This window comes from Rissa tridactyla, chromosome 3 (genome assembly GCF_028500815.1).
Source record: "Rissa tridactyla isolate bRisTri1 chromosome 3, bRisTri1.patW.cur.20221130, whole genome shotgun sequence".
Taxonomy (NCBI): Eukaryota; Metazoa; Chordata; class Aves; order Charadriiformes; family Laridae; genus Rissa; species Rissa tridactyla.
This window is the reverse complement of record NC_071468.1, coordinates 47,179,894-47,199,198: the sequence shown is the minus strand read 5'-3', so window position 1 is coordinate 47,199,198 and position 19,305 is coordinate 47,179,894. Positions and strand designations below refer to the sequence as shown.

The 19,305-nt window shown below is 46.1% G+C and overlaps 1 protein-coding gene across 2 annotated transcripts in view; it reads left to right on the top strand.

The window, feature by feature from the left end:
- The first annotated feature begins 1,859 nt into the window (after positions 1-1,859).
- PGBD5 (piggyBac transposable element derived 5) overlaps positions 1,860-19,305 on the top strand; it is a 75,647-nt gene continuing 58,201 nt past the window's right edge. Inside the window, exon 1 of one of the 2 annotated variants that reach the window (XM_054196835.1) lies at positions 1,860-2,481. In XM_054196835.1, the coding sequence (XP_054052810.1) occupies positions 2,052-2,481 (430 nt within the window). In that variant the 5' untranslated portion in view covers positions 1,860-2,051. The remainder of the gene's footprint in view (positions 2,482-19,305) is intronic. The other variant, XM_054196836.1, reaches the window with a different exon arrangement.

Sequence of the window (19,305 nt, the reverse complement as noted above, 5' to 3'; positions counted from 1 at the left end):
TCCAGTTATGCCTTCCCGTCAGGGCATTCTGAAGACACAGGGTGGCATGGATGCAATTAAAAGGACAGTTTGGCCTACGGAGCTATGATTTCTGGTGAGCAGGGAGAGGAAATGAAGCCAGCGTGATGCCCAAGTTACAGGCTAAGTTGGCAGAGTTTGCAGTAAAAAAAGATTTAAAAATCCATTTGTATATAAGCTTAGTAATTTTTTAATATAATCAATAAGACACTTATGAGATTTTTCAAAGTAGAAATATGGCTTAAATCTCACGTCTCAAATTACACTGGGCTTTTCTGTTTGCTTAAAGATGCACAGGAGATGGATTCTTTTCTCTGGATTTGGCTGTATGCACTACGTAGAACTTTAAAGTTTTAATGAAGTCATTGCAATTTAAAAATATTCGAATAGAACATAGGATCGTCTTTTAAATACTTACACAGTCCAGCTTTATCATATTCCAGGTTGTGCTACAGTCCTTGAGAATCATCAGGACATTAATCTTTGGTTTTTAAAGACAGAAACATTCAATACTATAAAATTTGTAAAATCTGTAGCACTGACAGATCTTCAGATCAACCTACACTGAAAGTTTGCATCAAAAAATGCAAATAATATGCTCCCCCCCCCAAGTTGCATACAATCAATCTACAGAATCCGATTGCTGTTTATTTTGAAAGCACTGCTGTGAAAGAGTAGGCTCAATAGCTGCTATCGCTGTCGGCAAGAAGGGAGGCAGGGACTGTCTTCTTAATGAGTGTTTGTACAGTAACCAGCACAGTGGGATGCCAATAGTAATAATAATAAACCTTGATCAGAGATTTCAGACATTCCTGTAACATCAGACAGACTGTTCTGACTGCTGCACAACCAGGGGCTTCAGCTGCTCTATGAAATCCTTAGATTACTCCAGGGATACTTCTGAATCACGTTTAACTAACCCAGTCAGGGCACAGGTATTTTAACTTCCCTCATTTCTCATGTGCCACCATATTGCTTTTAAATCAGCAGCAATTTTGGAAGAATGGTTACTCCACACTGTACTTGCCCATGGAACCAAACTCCACACTTCAGGAGCTCAGGCCCACACCCTGCAGCCCATCACCCAGGCCCATGGAAAGCCTCCCCGGAGCCCAAGCTGGGTGGCAGGCCAACACCTGGCTGGTAGGGCCCAGATGCCAGGTGCCCCATGTCCCTCTGCTCCAGCACCTTCCCTGCTTCACTCCCAAGAGCCGCCCCAGCACTAGAGATCTGTGCCCTGTTTTGGGACAGCAACACCAGGGCCATGTCCCTGCTCATGCTCCCACCGCCTGCCGCGAAGCCTCGAAGAGTCGGTGCGGCCCCGGCCACGCCGTCGAAGCCCTGACCCACCCAGGCCCTACCTCGGCTGCCCCTTGCCCGCGGCAACCCTTCACCCCCTCCCCGCACACCGGGCGTCACTGAGGGGCCTGCAGGCACCGCGGCCAGCGCTCCTGACTCTGACCTGCCCGGCTCCAGCACCGCGGGACGGCGGACAGCTCCGGCCGGGGCCGGGGCCGGGGCCGGGGCCGGGGCCGGGGCCGGGGCCGGGGCCGGGGCCGGGGCCGGGGCCGGGGCCGGGGCCGGGGCCGGGGCCGGGGCCGGGCGCGGCGCAGGGACCCCCCTTCCGGTGGCGGGGCGCAGCAGCCGCCCCGCCGCAGACCGGCGCTGTGGTTTTAAATGGGCGGAGCGGCAGCGGGTGGCGGGGCGGGCGGTGGGCGGCCCCCGCTGGCCCGCGGCGCCCATATAACCCCACCTCCCGGGCGCGGACTGCCGCGGTAATTGGCTGGATGTGGTACTTGGAGATGTTGAGCTGGCTCCTTCCCCCCATGTCCCTGCACACACACAGGGGCGGGTGGTGCGGGCGGGAGCGGGAGGCAGGGCTCAGCCCCGGCGGCGGCGGTGGGGCTCCCCCTACTCCCTGCCTGCCCGCCGCCGTGCCCGAGCCGCTCCTGCTGCTGGGCTGCTGCTTGCGGCCGCAGGACCCGGCCGAGCCGGGCCGAGGGGAGCGCGGGCGGCTGCTGGCGGCGGCCGAGATGATGGCGGAGGGCGGCGGCGGCCCGGCGCGGAGGAAGGCGCTGTCGCTGCTGGAGGCGGCCCGCTCCCGCTACGAGAGCCTGCAGATCTCCGACGACGTCTTCGGGGAGTCGGGACAGGACAGCAGCGGCAACCCCTTCTACAGCACCTCGGCCGACTCCCGCTCCGCCGCCTCTTCCCAGGACGAGGAGGACGACGAGGAGGACGAGGGGCGCCCGGAGGGGCCGGGCCCGCGGGGCAGGGCGGCCCGGCGCCGCGCCCCCAGGGCGGCGGCCACTCCGGCGGAGCGGCGGCGACAGCGGCAGTTCGGCGGCGGCAGCGCCGTCCCGGGCGGCCCCGGCCCGATGGAGGAGGAGGAGGAAGCGGAGAAGGGGGGCTGGACCCGGTCGCTGCGAGATGTCCCACCCCCTCACTTCAAGGATGGCAGCGGTACGGCGGAGGGCGGGCTGCTGGGGCAGGGGGCGGCGGGGCCGGGCAGCTGCGGGAGGCCCTGGGGAGCGGAGCGGGCCGCGGGGGGTGCCCGGAGCTCGGCGCTGAGGCCTGGGAAGCCCCTGCGGGCCCGGCCGTCGGCCTGGCCTGGGGCCCGGCCCCTGGTTTCGGTGCGAGGGGGACGGCAGGTGCCTCCTGCCCGGTGCCCTCCCGGGAACGGCCCTGCTGTCGGGCCGCCGGTGTGGGGAGAGCCCGGCCGAGGCAGTGAGCGGGCGGGCGAGGGGAGGCCCCGTGTGCTTAGTCACAGGCGTCGCCTCCCCGGAGCCGCAGCGGTGCCTCGAGCGCCGGCAGCTCCGGGGATCCCCGCGGGAAGCGGGCAGGCTCTCCCCGGAGCAGGGCGTGCTGCCCAGGCCCCGGGTTTGGCCGTGCTCTTGTGCGTCGGGGTGGCTCCTCACTTACAGGTGGGGAAAGCCGCAAATCTGGGCGATGCAGGTGACTGGCTCTGCAGAAGGGCTCTGGAAGTGGGACTGGGATTCCCTCTGGCTGCAAGGCTTTCTGTGGAGCCGTCCCTAACCTTAACCCTTCTTGCATGGCTCTTGGCTGGAGTGAATACCAAGAGAGGGGTGGACTGACTTGACATGTCATGACACACACATGGACTGATGTGACATGACATGTCATGACACACACATGGACTGATGTGACATGACATGTCATGACATGACACACGGACTGATGTGACATGACATGTCATGACATGACACACAGCAGCTGTGCACAGCATTGAGATCTCCTTGGACTGACTTGTGTAGCAAGTTGTACCACTGGTTTTCCTATGGAGCCATTATAAGGTATCTGTTGGCAGGCCTCAACAACCAAGTTGACTATGTAGCAGCAAGGCTTTGCTCAAAAACATTAATGGCTATGAAGAGCTGGGATGTGGGGAAAAAAATAAATATAAATTTCATCTGAGAACAGGATGCGATGATTGCTGTCATCCTCAACTGAGCTGATGGCTTGTCTGTCTTAAGGTTACTTGTCTTCACCATTTATTTTGTGTGTAGTGTTTAATTCCTATGAAAAGGTAAATGCAGAAGAGTGCTGCTAGACTTGGTGTAGCATGCTGAAATTTGTGCAGTGAGACAGGCAGAAACCTATTTGAGGAAGGAGCTTGGGATGGGGAAGTAAGGTAGCACTGGAGCCCAGAGAAAGTTCTGTTGTGCTTCTGACAGATGTGCAAATAGAAGTTGCGTCTACCACTAGAAATAGCTAGACACTGTAAAATATTTACATATCAAGCTGATGCGCCTCTTTAAATAACTCTGCAAGTTTTATTGATGATTCTTATTCATAAGCATTTCTAAGATAGGTCCTGGACTATAGGCTGCATGGTGTGATGCTATTTCAGCATCAGTTATCTCTTAATTTCTCTGCCTTAGCTGACTTATTCCTTCATATCATGACTTTATAGTATACATCGATTTTAACGTAGATGGAACTGCGATTAGGGTTTTGATGTTGGTTTGGAAAATAATTAAGTTGATGACCTATTAATTCAGGAATTTGTATTTCCTTTGAAATTAATAAGTCTGATTTGTGACTGCCAGAAGTAGATGCACCTGTCCCTTGAGGAAGGTGTATGGGTATTGCCGTGAATATTTCCTCCTAGTAATAGGTGGAGAAGAGGTTGCTGCTGCCCTTTTCATTCTGTTGATCATGATGGTGATGATAGATGCTGCACGCTGTTCATAGCATGGTGATTTGGTTTGGTTGAAGTTCAGTTAGTGTTGTGGTTTGATATCTTGAAACATGTACTCTCTGTCATATGTTTGACTACTGAAATTCCAGGCATTGTATACAACTAAGCTCCTAAAATCCTAGTTTGTAGATTGACCGGTTTTAGGCCATGCATATGCCATAATTGGAGTCACACTAAGCATGCTTGTATTGGCACCGTTGTCACTTGGATGCTGTTCTGACCCATGAGTTTGGATCCATAACTGCTGAGGAAAAGGTCTCCACTGAGGTGAAGACAGGCATCCCTTGCAGTGACAGCACATCTTTCAGTCACTAATGGAGTACAAGCAAGAAATGCAGGGTCAGACGCAGAGCACTAACAAAACTGTATTCTCAGTTCAGATGTGTTGGATGTAAGAATCCTTTCTTTCTAGGGTCTGAGCTTAAAAGGAAGAGGCTTTCATGACACTGAGACGAAACTTACCTTAGGGTAGCACCAGAACTTCTGAGTGCAGCCTTTTGGTCAAAATATCAGAAGAATAATCCTTGTGGCAGTGCCTGATATTATCTGATGTCAGAAGACAAATGTCCTTGTGGACTGAAGTCTGAAGAGAGTTCAGCTACATCCATACTGGAAATAAATCCTTGAATCAGACTAGGCTCAAATCTAGCATCAAGTTGTTTGGTTTGGGACACTGCCCCTTCATGAAAGGGAAGGTGCAGAGAAGAAAACGGTTTAAATTAGTTATTGAGAATGAATTAAAGCTCCTAAGGGACGCGGGGGGGAGGGTGTGGGGTGTGGGGGAAGAGCCACTTACAAAACTCTTGTAGTCTTTTTAACTAGAAATAGAAAATACTATCACTTCCTTTTTTTTTTTCTGTGTTGTTTTTTCTTTTAAGTTACTTAATACTATCTTTCCCTTTCCACCCTCAATATTAAACTGATGTCTTAAAAAAAGTATTGTATCCATCCCTAGAATTAGTCCCGAGCATAGACAAGCTAACTGATACTTCATCTCAAAAATATACTAGAAGCCCAGATGTGCTGGGGGCTGCTGGCAGTGTTAGATGGTTCAGTACGTCCTCAGTCTGCCGGCAGTCACTGTGTGTGTTCATGGTGATGCCTGCCTTGTCCCTGTGGAGGGTTCTAACAAACTGGGAAAGGTCTGGGTTGACTTCTGTGACTGGATGGCATAGCTATGCAACACTGTGCTGCTTGTGCCCCAGACTTTTGTATTCAGCCCCTTTTTCAGGGATCTACAGTTACTGTTGTTTCTGTTCCATTTAATAAAAATAGAGGGTGCTTAGACTCTCCAGAGGGGAAAAAAAACTGAATGATGACTTCCTTTGTGGAAATCCAAAATAGCTGTTAACTTTAACACAGAGGTTAGAAGAGATGGCTTGCTGGCACTTCATGTTATTTCCAGTTAAGGTACTCTGAAATCATTCGCTTTAGTTACTGAGAAAAATCCCAACCATATTGTGATGACCTGATTTTTAAACTGGTAACTAGTGGCACTGTGTGTAGTTCTGAATAAAATAGGTTGAGGAAACAAGGGAGCTCAAGTGCCTGTCACAAATACCAAAGCAGTAATGTGAGTTCTGAAGTACTGGGATATGAGTAGTGGACAGGAGGTCATAGAATCATAGAATGGTTTGGGTTGGAAGGGACCATAAAGATCACCTAGTTCCAACCCCCCTGCCATGGGCAGGGACACCTCCCACTAGACCAGGCTGCTCAAAGCCCCATCCAGCCTGGCCTTGAACACTTCCAGGGATGGGGCATCCACAGCTTTTCTGGGCAACCTGTTCCAGTGCCTCACCACTCTCACAGTAAAGAATTTCTTCCTAATATCTAAGTTTTCAGTTTAAAACCATTACCCCTCCTCCTATTGCTACATTCCTGGATAAAGAGTCCCTCCCCATCCTTCCTGTAGGCCCTCTTTAGGTACTGGAAGGCCGCTATAAAGGTCTCCCTGGAGCCTTCTCTTCTCTAGGCTGAACAACCCCAACTCTCTCAGCCTGTCCTCATAGGAGAGGTGCTCCAGCCCTCTGATCCTCTTCATGGACCTCCTCTGGACCCACTCCAACAGGTCTGTGTCCTTCTTATGTTGGGGGCCCCAGAGCTGGATGCAGTACTCCAGGTGGGGTCTCACCAGAGCGGAGCAGAGGGGCAGAATCACCTCCCTCGACCTGCTGGCCATGCTGCTTTTGATGCAGCCCAGCATACAGTTGGCTTTCTGGCCTGCAAGCACACATTGCTGGCTCATGTTGAACTTCTCATCGACCATCAACCTCAGGTACTTCTCCTCAGGGCTGCTCTCAATCCATTCTCCACCCAACCTGTATTTGTGCTTGGGATTGCCCCAGCCCACATTCAGGACCTTGCACTTGGCCTGGTTGAACTTCATGAGGTTTGCATGGGCCCACCACTCAAGCCTGTCTAGGTGCCACTGGATGGCATCCCTTCCCTCCAGTGTGCTGACCGCTCCACACAGCTTGGTGTCATTGTCAAGCTTGCTGAGGGTGCACTCAATCCCACTGTCCATGTTGTTGACAAAGATGTTAAACAGCACCGGTCCCAGTCTTGGAGGCAGTTGCTGAAATGCCTTCCCTGAGTTCCTGGCTACAGCTAGTCTGTGGGTAGGTCAACATGTGTGTGTAAAAGGATGATGACATTCATGATCAAATGTTGGATCCAGGCATGTTTTGGCATCTCCCTTCTCATTCTCTCCAAACCTTGCTGTGAAGGGGAAGTGGAATTGATTTGTTGGGAAGTGAACCTACAAATAGATAGGCTTCTAGGAAAGGAGGTCTGACCCTGGCCCAAACAGTACTTTAATTCTGGAAGGAGGGATAGCTGTGGCTTCTCTGGCTTCCCTTCCTCCGAGGTCAGGACAGAGCTACTTGTGGAAGTGCAAAAATTGCTGCTAGGATAGGGAAAGCATAATTGAAAAGGAGAGAGCGAGCAACTATTACTACTTTAGTGACAAGCTAGTAAGTGCCAATAACTCAACACAAACCCTTGATTTCTGGTCACTTCTGCCTCAGACTTAATTGGTATGCTCTTTCTTCCTTCAAGAGTTGGGTGGCTCTGGGTGGTGCTTTCCCTTGTTAACTCAGTTATCTGGCCAGGAAATGTTCCATAACACATAGAGGCACTATGTGTTAGGTTCTGGTCTTTCTTTGTGGAGGGTCTTAGAAGGTGCAAATACGTTGGTATTGCTGCAACTCGATGTTCCTGAATTGGGGTGGTTGTTGTTCTCTTCCTAGGTTCCCATGCTTCCTGTATCCATATAGTTCAGCAATCAGAAAATTCGACCTCAGATGTAAGAGCACTTCCTATTGTTAGGGATAATGTTAGGGTGGCAGCAATAGCAGAGAAGTCTGAACAAAAGTTAATGCTGAAGTCCTCAAAGTTACAGTTGATGATACTGTTTTCTTCAATTTTTATGCTGTCCAAACCCTGTTCTTAACATTTTGTCCTCAGTTCTAGGCTTAAGAATGTTCTTTGCTGAAAGAGCATAGGAGCTCCTCTGCAAGTTGCATTTAGATAGTGTAGCTAGCTTTTTATGGACTTCCAGAGTATTTCTCTGAAACACTAAATGTGCCATAAGTTGCCGTCTTTGAAGAACACACTGCAGTAGAACAGCATGCTCTCAGGGAGAGCCAAGAGAAGTTCCATAGACCACGTCTAGCAATCAGGCTCTCCTTGTCACCTTGAAGAGGTATAAATGAGTATTTAAAGTAGTTTGGGGTTTTGTTGTTATTTTTTGTTGTTGTTGTGTTGGGGTTTTTTAATGATAGTTTCTTTTTCCAGAAAGACTAGGTTATGGGAAACAGTCATGGCTGCCCCATGAGAGATGATCTGGTGCACAAGGGAGGGTACATTATCTGAGAGATGAAATGAGCCTGCACGTTCCAGCTAAAGCCAAGGAAGCAAGGCACAGCTTTAAATTCCAGGTTGTGACCACCCTTACCATAAAAAAGATTTTTCTTATGTTTAGTTACAAATGTCTGTTTTCACATCAGCTGATGATTGATTTTTTTTTTCAGTAGTGTTGTTATTTTGTGAATGTTAAATAAGGAAAATGAATTTAGTTCCTTCAAGTTAGTCTCCAGTGAATCATACAATGCAATATATATTGATACAGCATGGAGTTGGTCATTTGACCCATGTTCTAAATAGTTTTAGGAGAGCTAAACAATTCCTTTAAAGTTAAATAATCAAAGGAGAGGAAAGTGATACAGGTAAGGGGAGAAAGGCTTTTATCTGTTATTTGAATGACTACAGGCATAACTGGGCAGAGAGTTGTGCAAAGTCTTTGCAGGATGTAGGGGGAGATCCAATGGACATATTCTTCTCAAGAGTGTGGAAAGGCAGATGGGAAGTCAGCGTTCCAACAGCAGGGAGACTGGGGGAAAAGCTCTTGGGTCAGGCTGGGCCATAAAAGAGAGCCATATACATACCACCATCTCACAGTGGTGGTGATCTTGGTTCAAGTCCTGAATTGAATCTGAAGGCTTTAGTCTTGTTAGATTGAGGTCAATACTTAGAGATTCCAGAGGTGGAAGAAAAGCTACGAAAGCTACTTATGGCAGATTCTGCTTCAGAAATATCTGGGCCAAATTCTTTAACTGTAAGTGGATAAAGTACTGCTGATGTGACTCGTTCTCGCTTACTTATGTCATCGGAGAAATTAGCTGCTTTTGACTCGCATAACCATGGAAAATAACAGAAAAAGATTGTGTATCTGTATAATCTGTTCTTGCATTCTAAGTAGAAATTACTTATAACTTCCTAGAAGTATTGTGATGCTGTCATGATAAATACATCACAAAGATGTACACTACTACTTTGCAGATCCTTTATAGGTTGACTTAAAAGGTTTGAAGTTTTGCTAAATAATTGAATTATGCAAAGGCTTAATATCTTGTGCGTCTTGAGAAATCTAAATGTGCTTTTCAGGTGATTTTACTGGGTTTAAAGCACATTTTCCTGCTTCCATGATCACTGAAATGATGCAAGTGCATGACATGACAGCCTTATTGATTCTAAAATTTAGTGCAACTTAGCTATCTGTGTTCCCTTCCTGCTTTTGCCCATACCTCTGCTATTGAACATGCATTTGGGGAATAACCCAGCGTTGATAAACCTCATGGAAAAAAACTGGTTTTGTTCTGCTTTTATACAGAGAACCAGTTTTTTGGTCATTACTTGAAATGTGAAAGTCTATACGCACTGCAGATCAAGGTCTTCTCCAAAGACACCATCTAGCCTTTTACAGAGAAAAAGCATATTTACTTCTAGATCTGTCTCTGCATCAAATCAGTCTTTTCCCCTTGCAGCTATTGATGGGGTCATTTAAAAGAAGTAGATTAGTTCCTACAGTTACTCATGTCCTTTTGTCAACATCACAGAAACAGTACAGCAAACAACTTTGTCTGCATACCTCCAAGTCAACCTGGAGACAAAATTAGGTTCTCTGCTGAGTTTAATAAGGATGCTAATAGTGGAATTGACTTGCTAGTTCTGTATAGACTGCTAGGTCACAGGAAGCTGTCCTGGATACCATAGACTTAAAAGAAGCTGGAAATTTCTCTTGGGTGTGCTCGTTCTTGTAGATGTTTTGTTTCCCTCCATGCTCAAGCTTCCAGAACTTTGGAGCAGATAGATATAGCAGTTTGGAAACACAAAGTGCTTCCCAAAGAGAAGGTAATCATGGATACAGCTACACATCTTATTTAGAGGCCAGTGGAATATAGCCCCTAAAATACCTCATCCTTCTGAATACTGCCAAGAATTTGGCATGTTATTAGAAAACAGAACAGATGGACTCAAAAGGAATGCATGGCTGAGACAAATGCATGAGAATACTAGCATTTGACATCTCACTTCCTTGTGGCAAGGCATCCTTTCTAGGAGCTTATCCAAGCTTCCACTTCATATTCCTTAAAGAACAGGATGTTAATCAGTCACTGGCTCTATCTGAAGATGAACGGTCACATAACTGAGCACGTCTTTTAAAAACGAAGCCCGAGCTCCTTGGTTGAGAGGCTGCAGGGAAACAGGCTTGGAAGGCTCCTTAGCTTATTTTAGCTCCGTATAAATTACTCCTGGATTATCTCCTGTTTTTCTGTGAAGACAACTGGTATTAATGGCACAAGATAGATAGAAAACATGCTTTTGATTCTGCCTTCTTGGACACCATGAGGGATTCACATGACGTGTATTGACAAGCTATGTTTGCCATTAAGAAGGACAAAGAACAAAACCAAGCAACTTCCATTCAGCGAGCAGTACAAAGCTGTAGCTGTTGAAAACTGGTCAAACTGAAGTGTAGTTGATGAGGCACGATGTAAGGATGCAAAAATCGTGTCAGAGAGGGGTACACAGGAGACACTGAAGCAAAAAATATTGTGTATGTCTGTACGGATGGGCAAAATTAGCTGAGCGTTGGACAGGAAGATTACTGGACTGAGGTAAAACATACACGGGGCCCATCAGTGGGCGCAAATGGAAGTGTTATTTCTAGTGAATAAAAAGCAGAAAACAGACTTAAAGCAGCTGCTGTTATAACTGTGATTCATTTCTGATTACATATGGCAGAGAGGTGGGTGTGTATGAGAGATTTAAATTGGAACAAAAAAAAGAGAATATCTTTCTTTTTTTAAGCTACTTATGAAATTCACTGTTGTGGAAAATCTGACTACCCAGTATGTATAGTCACCTTGGCTTCTTCTTAAAAGGTAGATGCTGGCTAACTTCCCGGTGGGTAGCACTTGTAGGTGTGTAGTCCAGGGTCAGTGTGTAGCTATGGGCGTGTGGCTGTTCCCATTGATGTCATGGTGCTGTCTGCTGCTGGATGCACCCTGCTGATACACGTAATCTTGTCAGTTCATGCCCTGAAAAACTGCTTTGAAGAGGGTATAAGTATTGAAACTAATACGTGCATGCATTTATGCATATGGCATTTGGGATGGGGGATCTAGGATTACTTATTCTGCCCTAGTACAGGGAAAACAGTTCAACTGGGCTGCAAGGCAAGAGGTGGCCAGCCTTCCCCAGACGTCAGGGTGGTGGTTCGTAAACCTTCACTTGCTGCAGCAGCCTGGTGAAAATGAACTACCTTTGGTTTGGGGCTAGAAATTCCTGAGATGATCTTGAAAAATATAAGATGCCCTTACATCTGTCATGCTGGATATGTTACATTATGTATATAAATACATAGGTGGATATAAATTCTTATTTAGTTTTTCAAAGGGCTTCTAGTTTGCTGGACCATATTCCTGAATGGGATCACTAAATGAGAAGACCTCCATAAAATGAAGACTTTCCCCCCATTTCTTGGGCTTTGTAGTTATTCCTTACTTATAAATTTGTCATATTATGTAGTAAAATACAATGTCTGAAGGTTTGTACTTGTGAGGTCTGCATGAATTCCTTCTTGTCATTGTCTCTGAGATTAAAAGAAATTAAGCAGTAAGACTTGTAGTGCCTTTGAGTGATCTGTAGCTATTTTCGTGGTGCTAACGTTGCTGCAAATAGTCATAGCCCTTTCTTTTAAGGGTAAGGAAAGGAGGCAGCTTTACGCATACCACAAATCTCCCCCATTGGGAAAAGTGATGGGTTTTGGAGTAAATGACGTCCTGCTCTTCCCACTTGACAGGGTTGTACTTGATAAATAAGGAATGACCCTCTCAAAAAAGGCCTTTCTTCATCTGGCTCTGTACTACTGGGTAATGACTCACACTTAAACTGACATCAGAGATGGTCTAAAACAGCTTGTCAAACTCTACAGCAGGCCTGTCATGGTGCCCCGTAGGGTCTGGCGGCTCCCTGTGGGCTGGGTGCTATGGGGCCTCCCCATGGGGGTCCATCAGAGCAGGGCTTGGCAGTCTGAGCCTGTCCTACCACCCCGGCTAGGGCAACTGCAGTCGAGGGCACTGAGGCAGCCCTGGCACCTCCCTGGGGACAGGCTGAGGCTGGGTCAGGATGTGGGCCCATGGCTGGACAGGCCAGGGCTGTGGGGAGCTGGAGCCCGGCCCTGCTGGGACAGGGGCTGATGGCCCTGGAGGCTGACATGAGGTCCTGGGCCTGCCCAGGCAGGGACAGTCAGGCATGGTGGTGCCCCTGGGGCACTGGCAGCAGCTCCTTGAAACAAACTCTTTGGCAAAAGCCATGACTTTCTTTAACGTCTTTTCCACAAAGAAGGTGCTAAGAAGGAATTCAGCAGTGCTTGTTTGGGCCGCTCTTCCAGCCCGCTTCGCAGTGGCTCAGAGCTCTTCTTGCTCTGCCCGCACAGCCCTGGCTGTTGGTAGCCAGCCCTCTCCTCAGCCACGGAGAGCCTGGCTGCTGCCACAGAGCGACTGGGAGATAGCGCTGTCTTCTCATCACCTTTCTATTTCATAGGTGCCCTGCAAGTTCCTTTAGGTTCAAATTACCTTTGGTGCTTATTTCTCATGTATGAAATCAGCTTGTGGTAGTTCTGGCACCTGGAGCAGTTGTGCATAGTGAGGAGCCTTGCGGAGGCCCACCACAGTCACCACACCCTCCATTAGACTTATCTCCTTGTTTTCTGTACTGAATCAGAGGCAAATTCGTGAGGCAAGAACCATCTGCATTGCTAGCTCTGAGTTTCACATTGTGCTTTGCGTTGCTCTGTTGCAACAAACCTTGAAGAGATTAAAATATATAGGGGGGAGAAGCAGGCTGATGCAGAAACATCTGACTGAATAAATCCCATCTAATCCCTGTCAGGTATTCTCACTACAATCATCATTACTGCAAACGTGTGTTTCTGTCTCCATTTGAATTCTATAAGGTCTGGCCCAGTACCTCCAAAAATGTGTTGCATGAAGGATCTGGCAAAAGCTTAAATATTCTGATGGAAGAATATATTTTTTTTAATTTTAATTTAATGAGAATTTGAAGCTGCTTTCCTGAATGGAGGTGCACTTACTGAATTAGTTTATTAAACGCTTAGATAACATGAAGTTGAGAGTGACTCCATGTACACTGGAGGACAGGCTGAGAATTTGCAAGGTTCTTGACAGCCTGAAATAGCCCAGGGTGGGAGAAGGGGCATGGTGCAAGAGAGAAATGCTTCGTGTGAAGGCAGCAGTGACTAACAGCAGAAGTGGAAAATGGAGGGGAAGGGGAAGAGCTGTTTTTAGGTGGAAAAGGAACTGGAGGCTGAGGCTGAACACCAGACAAATGTGACTCAGTGTCATGTTGCTGTGAAAAGGCAAACATCCTCCCCAGGTATTTAAAAAGTGTACAAGACTTGCAATGAGACTGGCTTGACATTTAGGAGAGAGGGTCTGGGTCACCAACCCAGGTGAGAAGCAAATAGTCAAATGTGAAGAGAAAGGACTGAGAAGCAGAAAATCTACTAACTGGACCACCTTTCAGTGTTCTGGTTTTAAGCTAAGTGGCCACAAGGTTAAGTAAGAGCCCTTATAGGAAAGGGAATTGTTTGCCTTAGCTGCTCTGAAAACTGAATATAAGGAATAGCAGGTATAAATTCAATTGATGGATAAATAAATCAGACATGATAGGAACTCTCAAACAGGCAGTGCAGTGCTGCAGAAGACGCAAGGTGTGTCACTGGAAGCATAAGAACAAGTGGTGCTAACCTGTTGTAGTAGACTGACACCCAGTATGTGTGCTGAACGGGGATAGAGGCCTGGACTAAAGGACTTCCTGAGGTCCCTTCCAGTGCTCTTGTACTATTTTTCTTTGGGGTGTTTTTGTGGTTTTTTTTTTTTTTTAGATTGGTTAAGATAAATGCAAATACTGTGGAAGCTGTTTAGTGGCAAGCTGTATGTTGGAGTGTTATGGAAAAGGCTGGCTACTTGCATCTCCTGTGTCAGCTTTGGGAGCAGGGAGAAAGCTGTATAGCTTGTGGGAAGGAGCTGTGTGCTCGGAGAAGGCCTCCTGATCCGTTAAGGTGAAACTCACTCCTTCCCTTTGCCCCAGTAAAGTGGTCCAGGCACACTTGAGCATTACTTAGGGTATTGTTCTTGCCCTCACTTCTGTGGTAAGGAGTTGTGTGTCTAATGACTAATCCTGAGCCTCCTTCCGTATGTTAAAAACAGTAACCCTCTTATGCCAGGGATGCCTGATACAACACTACCCAAACACTACCACACATCCAGTAGTGCCTAGGTTTGTACTTGCCCTCATCTTTTTGAGGTATGAAAAGCCTCCTTGCAGCTGAATAACCAACACAAACCTCTGTAGACCATGAGGATGGATACGTGGAGGAAGACAAGCACGGGTCTGGAATAGGCCCAGCTAAGCCCTTAGTCCGGACGCCTGCAATAACTGATGACCATTTAACAGATGTCTTGGCAAGAAAGAGCAACAGAATGTTTACTCCATGTTGCTCCAGTTCATGGACTGGGTATCAGAAGGTTGTTTCTTCACTTCTTTGTGAGCATTGCAAAATTGTTTCATCTTGCAAAGAATACTATTGGCACTTAGGTCTTCTCTTTTCCTGAAGTTTACCTCAAGTATATTTAAGAGAGTTCCTTCATTCCCCTGTGTGCCACTCCCCCCCTCCCCCACTAAAAATGAGAAAGTAACAGGTTTTTTCCCTTGCAAGAATACACCCCTACTTCTAGTAGCAGTTGTCTGTCTTTTCCATCTTAGGATCAACTCTTTGGTGCCAAATTGCACAGGGTTCCAAGTAAGGTCTTGTAGTTCCTTGTTCAAAGGTACTAATATGTCACTATCTCCACTAAAGATAACTGAAAACCTGCTTAACGCTACCTAGAAAACCACTGGTTTAGAAATCAGTTGTGCATAACTTTTCAGCGGAATGAGAGATTGCCTCTGATTTGAGCAGATAAATAGAGAAAAAAACTTTCATTATCAGTCTGTAAGATTTAATTTGGCCAACAAATCCAGCTATATAGTAAGATGATCAGCTCAGCATTGCCAATGTCTTGATCATACACTTGGTTCTAGTTCCATGTTCTAGTAAAAAATGAAACAATCTCTTTCCCAAAGTCACCTACCTTCATCCAGATGATTCCTCTCTCAGTCAAGGATCTGGGTAAAGAGGAGACATTAATACTTTTACTCAGTCCTGTTGCTGCCAATTATTAAATACATAGCTAGAAACAGAACAGATAAATTCAGCTATCCTGTAAGTAATGTCTTAGAAACTTACCCACTAAAAACGATTCTAAGGTGACCTGTGTATGAAAAATGCTCTGCATTTGTCTTGATGTTCTTGATTAGACTTTTCTCTAAAATCTATTCAGTCTTTGAGGAGTATTGAGATCACAGTAGCAAGTTTAGAGTCACCAGGTTGCACTGGTGAGGCTGCACCTCAAATACTGTGTTCAGTTTTGGGCCCCTCGCTACAAGAAAGCCATTGAGGTGTTGGAGCGTGTGCAGAGAAGGGCAACAAAGCTGGTGAAGGGTCTACAGCACAAGTCTTATGAGGAGCGGCTGAGGGAACTGGGGTTGTTTAGTCTGGAGAAAAGGAGGCTGAGGGGAGACCTTATCGCTCTCTACAACTACCTGAAAGGAGGTTGTAGCAAGGGGGGGTCGGTCTCTTCTCCCAAATAACAGGTGATAGGACAAGAGGAAATGGCCTCAAGTTGCACCAGGGGAGGTTTAGATTGGATATTAGGAAAAATTTCTTCACCAAAAGGGTTATCAAGCGTTGGAACAGGCTGTGCAGGGATGGTTGAATCACCATCCCTGAAGGTATTCAAAAGACGGGTAGACGTGGTGCTTAGGGACATGGTTTAGTGATGGTTTTGGCAGTGTTAGGTTAATGGTAGGACTCAATGACCTTAGGTCCCTTCCAACTTAAATGATTCTATGATTCTAAGTCTCTTATTTCTCTTTGAAATCTGTTTTCTTAGCTTAATGTGTTACTTTGAACTTGGAGACGCTTAAGTTCTGTTATGGGACTCCTAGTATTTGAGGATTAGAAACAAAAATATATACTAAATCGCAAGATTTGAATTTTTTCTGTCTTTCTCTCTGCCACAGGTATTGCAGCTTCTGGTGTCCTGTCCTCAGACTCATGAAACTTATTCTTTTTGAACCTCATTAGTTGCCTTGAAAACAAAAGCAAAATCCTTGCCCTGACAGCTGAAGCACGCCTAGGTTATCATGAATCTCTGTGTCCTGAAAATTGCACTGGCCTCGCTTCCTTCTTCTTCCCCTTTGTCTCCATTTTGTTATGGTTTAACAGTATTTTGGATCTTTCTGTACAAGACACAGCTGTTTCTGGTTAAGAGGGGTGGGAGTATAGCCAAAAGTACCTAATCCTACAGTCCCACTAGCCTGGGGTAAATCCAAACCGGGTTGACCTCTGTTTAGTGCAAATTATAGTGCAAGCACCTACTTGCTTTCTGGGACAGATGGTGGGTGTAAAATACTCGCTATGGATATTTTTGAATCGGTACTGTCAAAGTGGGTACTGAATATGAAATTTTTCTAGGAATATGAAATGGACTTGACACCGTTAGCGTTGTTGAGATTGGACCAGTTTTTAACTCTTTTTCTTTTCTTTTTGGCTGTTGGCTATCACTCCCTGCATCAATGAAAAGAAACTAAGTGAGCATTAGTTTCTTTCTAAAAGCAGCCATTTGTATTGTATGCTGAAGCAGAAACATCTGATAGCGTTTTATGGGCAGATATTGCAGTTGAGTGAGTGAAATGTTAAAATACAAACCGTGCCTTTTCTTCTGGTCTTTTGCTGAAAGGTTGACTCAAAAGGGGTCTGAGTATTGACCTGGAGCGGCTTGACATCGAGCAGCGCGCTACCAATTGTTCTAATGTCAGCTTTCTTCCTAAGATAAAAGGGAGATGGGATTCTTTCTTTTTAAGCTGAAACGGGCAGCTAAAGGGAGAATGCTCCAGCACAATACTTTAATCAGAAAAGGAGCAAGAAACAAGTATAACAGAAGCTGTTCAAAACTTTACTTTGAAGCTTTCCGTTTCTACTGAGTCCTTTTAATCTGTAGTATAACCTTTTCCTAACCTGCTCTTCTCTGCTACAGCATTTAGTTTCTCTAATTGTATTTCGCTTCCTAGAATCCTTTGCTGTCATAAAAACAAATGTTTCTCTTACGTCTTAATATAGAACCTACTGATACTTTACATTTTAACATCATGTTCTTAGCCATTATGAAACTTCCTTTTTTTTTTTATTCTTCTGGGCTCTGCTGGGCACCATGTCTCCACTGTTCCTGTTAAAATTGCAGGTAGCCTGGGGTAGAGGTTCATTGTTCAAATTTTGCTGCTTAGAAAGCCAGGCTTTTTGCAGTTTTGCTCTGCCCCATGTGCCCGTGTCCATCCCTGTGGGAGGAGAAGGTAAAGATCTTCCAGGTATTGAGTTCTCATATACCTTATGCAAAAATAGCCGATGAGGGTGCCAGCCTTTTGAATTGCCCTTGCTGAAAGATGGCTTGCTTGAGTTCAATCCTTATTAGACAGCACATTTGTAGTGAGAAGAGCCTGTAGGCTCTAACAGCACCTCCTGCAATGAAAAAGCTAGTCGATGTTGAGAGACGACGCCATGTGAATCCAGACTCTGCCTGTTCTTGCATTCATAGTGTCACATAAAGATGACAGCTGGTACTTCTAACATACCAAAGTGGTGGCCAGGTGCCCCTGACCACGCTGCTCACCCACACCCGCTACAGCTGATGTTCCAGATCTGAGTGCGTAGGAGCTGCGATATATGAACAACTGTCACACCCACCACAACATCAAACTTAACATTAAAAAGCTGGAAGGAATGCAGTATGCAGTTCAACAAAATTTGAGTGTCAGATCTAACAGGAGTGATACTTATCTATGGATTTGGTTATCCCATGATTAATCAACCTTCTGTTTGGATGAAGGTTGCACTTTGGGGTTGTCAGCTGCACCTGCATGGTTTTTGAGTGAACATTTTATTGGGACTGAGGTGTGAATGCATCTGTGCTCCTGCTGCCTAGTGGAAGAGACTAGTGGAAGTTTAGAGGCTAATGCATTGAGTAATGGGCCCAATTCTTTGCAGCAAGCATTTAAGGAATATTCTCCCTTCTCCTCCCTCACCTCTATTGGTGGGGGTAGGGATTGGGACTCCTATGTCTGGTGCTTCCCTCACTTGCACAGTGTACCCTGAAACCCTTTATCCCCACAGACTTTGGTTCTAGAGGCAGGAGGCCAAAACCAAGTGACAATTTCTATAAAGAAAACAAAATGTTATGCTTGTTTAAGCAGTTTTGGTGTGGCTATTGCTTTTCTTTTCCCATTGAGACTAGCTGAACTCACTGTTCTGCATACTGGTGGGGCTTGAATCCTTCCTAAAGAAAGAGATGCATGGATAGATTTTAAGTTTTGCTTTCTGTGACCACTGCTGTCATGTCACCACAGCCATTGTAAGTTGCCTTCTCTGCAATTTAGAAGGGGGAGGAGAAAGTAAGCAAGCTTTTAAACTCAAGTAAAAAGAGTTAGGTCTTCTAAGCAGAGTCTTTAAGTGCCTCTTTTGTTGTCTCTTTAAGGACTCTGTACTATACTTCTCACTACGTGTTCTTTTATAGTTATTCCTGGTTTTGTACAGACTGTATCACTTGTCATTATAGTGCTTCTACCACTAACTTGTTTGGAGCAACCCAGGGCTGTAAGAAACGTGTAATCTCACTTCATAAACAGGCACTTCAGTGTAGTGTTGCACTGGTGCCTAAGAATAATTTGATCACTGTAGTTTAAGTTTGAGTATCTGCCTCAAATGCTCTCTGCTGGACTGGAGCCTAAGAGACCGAATAGATGAGTGTTGTCAATTAACTCCCAAACTGACAGCCTCAAAAATTTCTTAAGAATTCCTTCTTGATGTTTGTTGAAAAGTACAACCTGTTTGCTTTGACTACGCAAGGAGTTTAAGTACCTGCCACTGTTACATTCCTAAAACTCAGTGGCAAGTTGTGTGACTGGATTGCTCCCTAAACATAGCATTTAATTAGCTTTTAATAAACATTTTATATACTTACAATGGCAATAAGTTTTTTTTACCAGATCTGAGTATAAGTGGTGGAAACTAACATTAAGACCCACGATCAAAAGGAAAA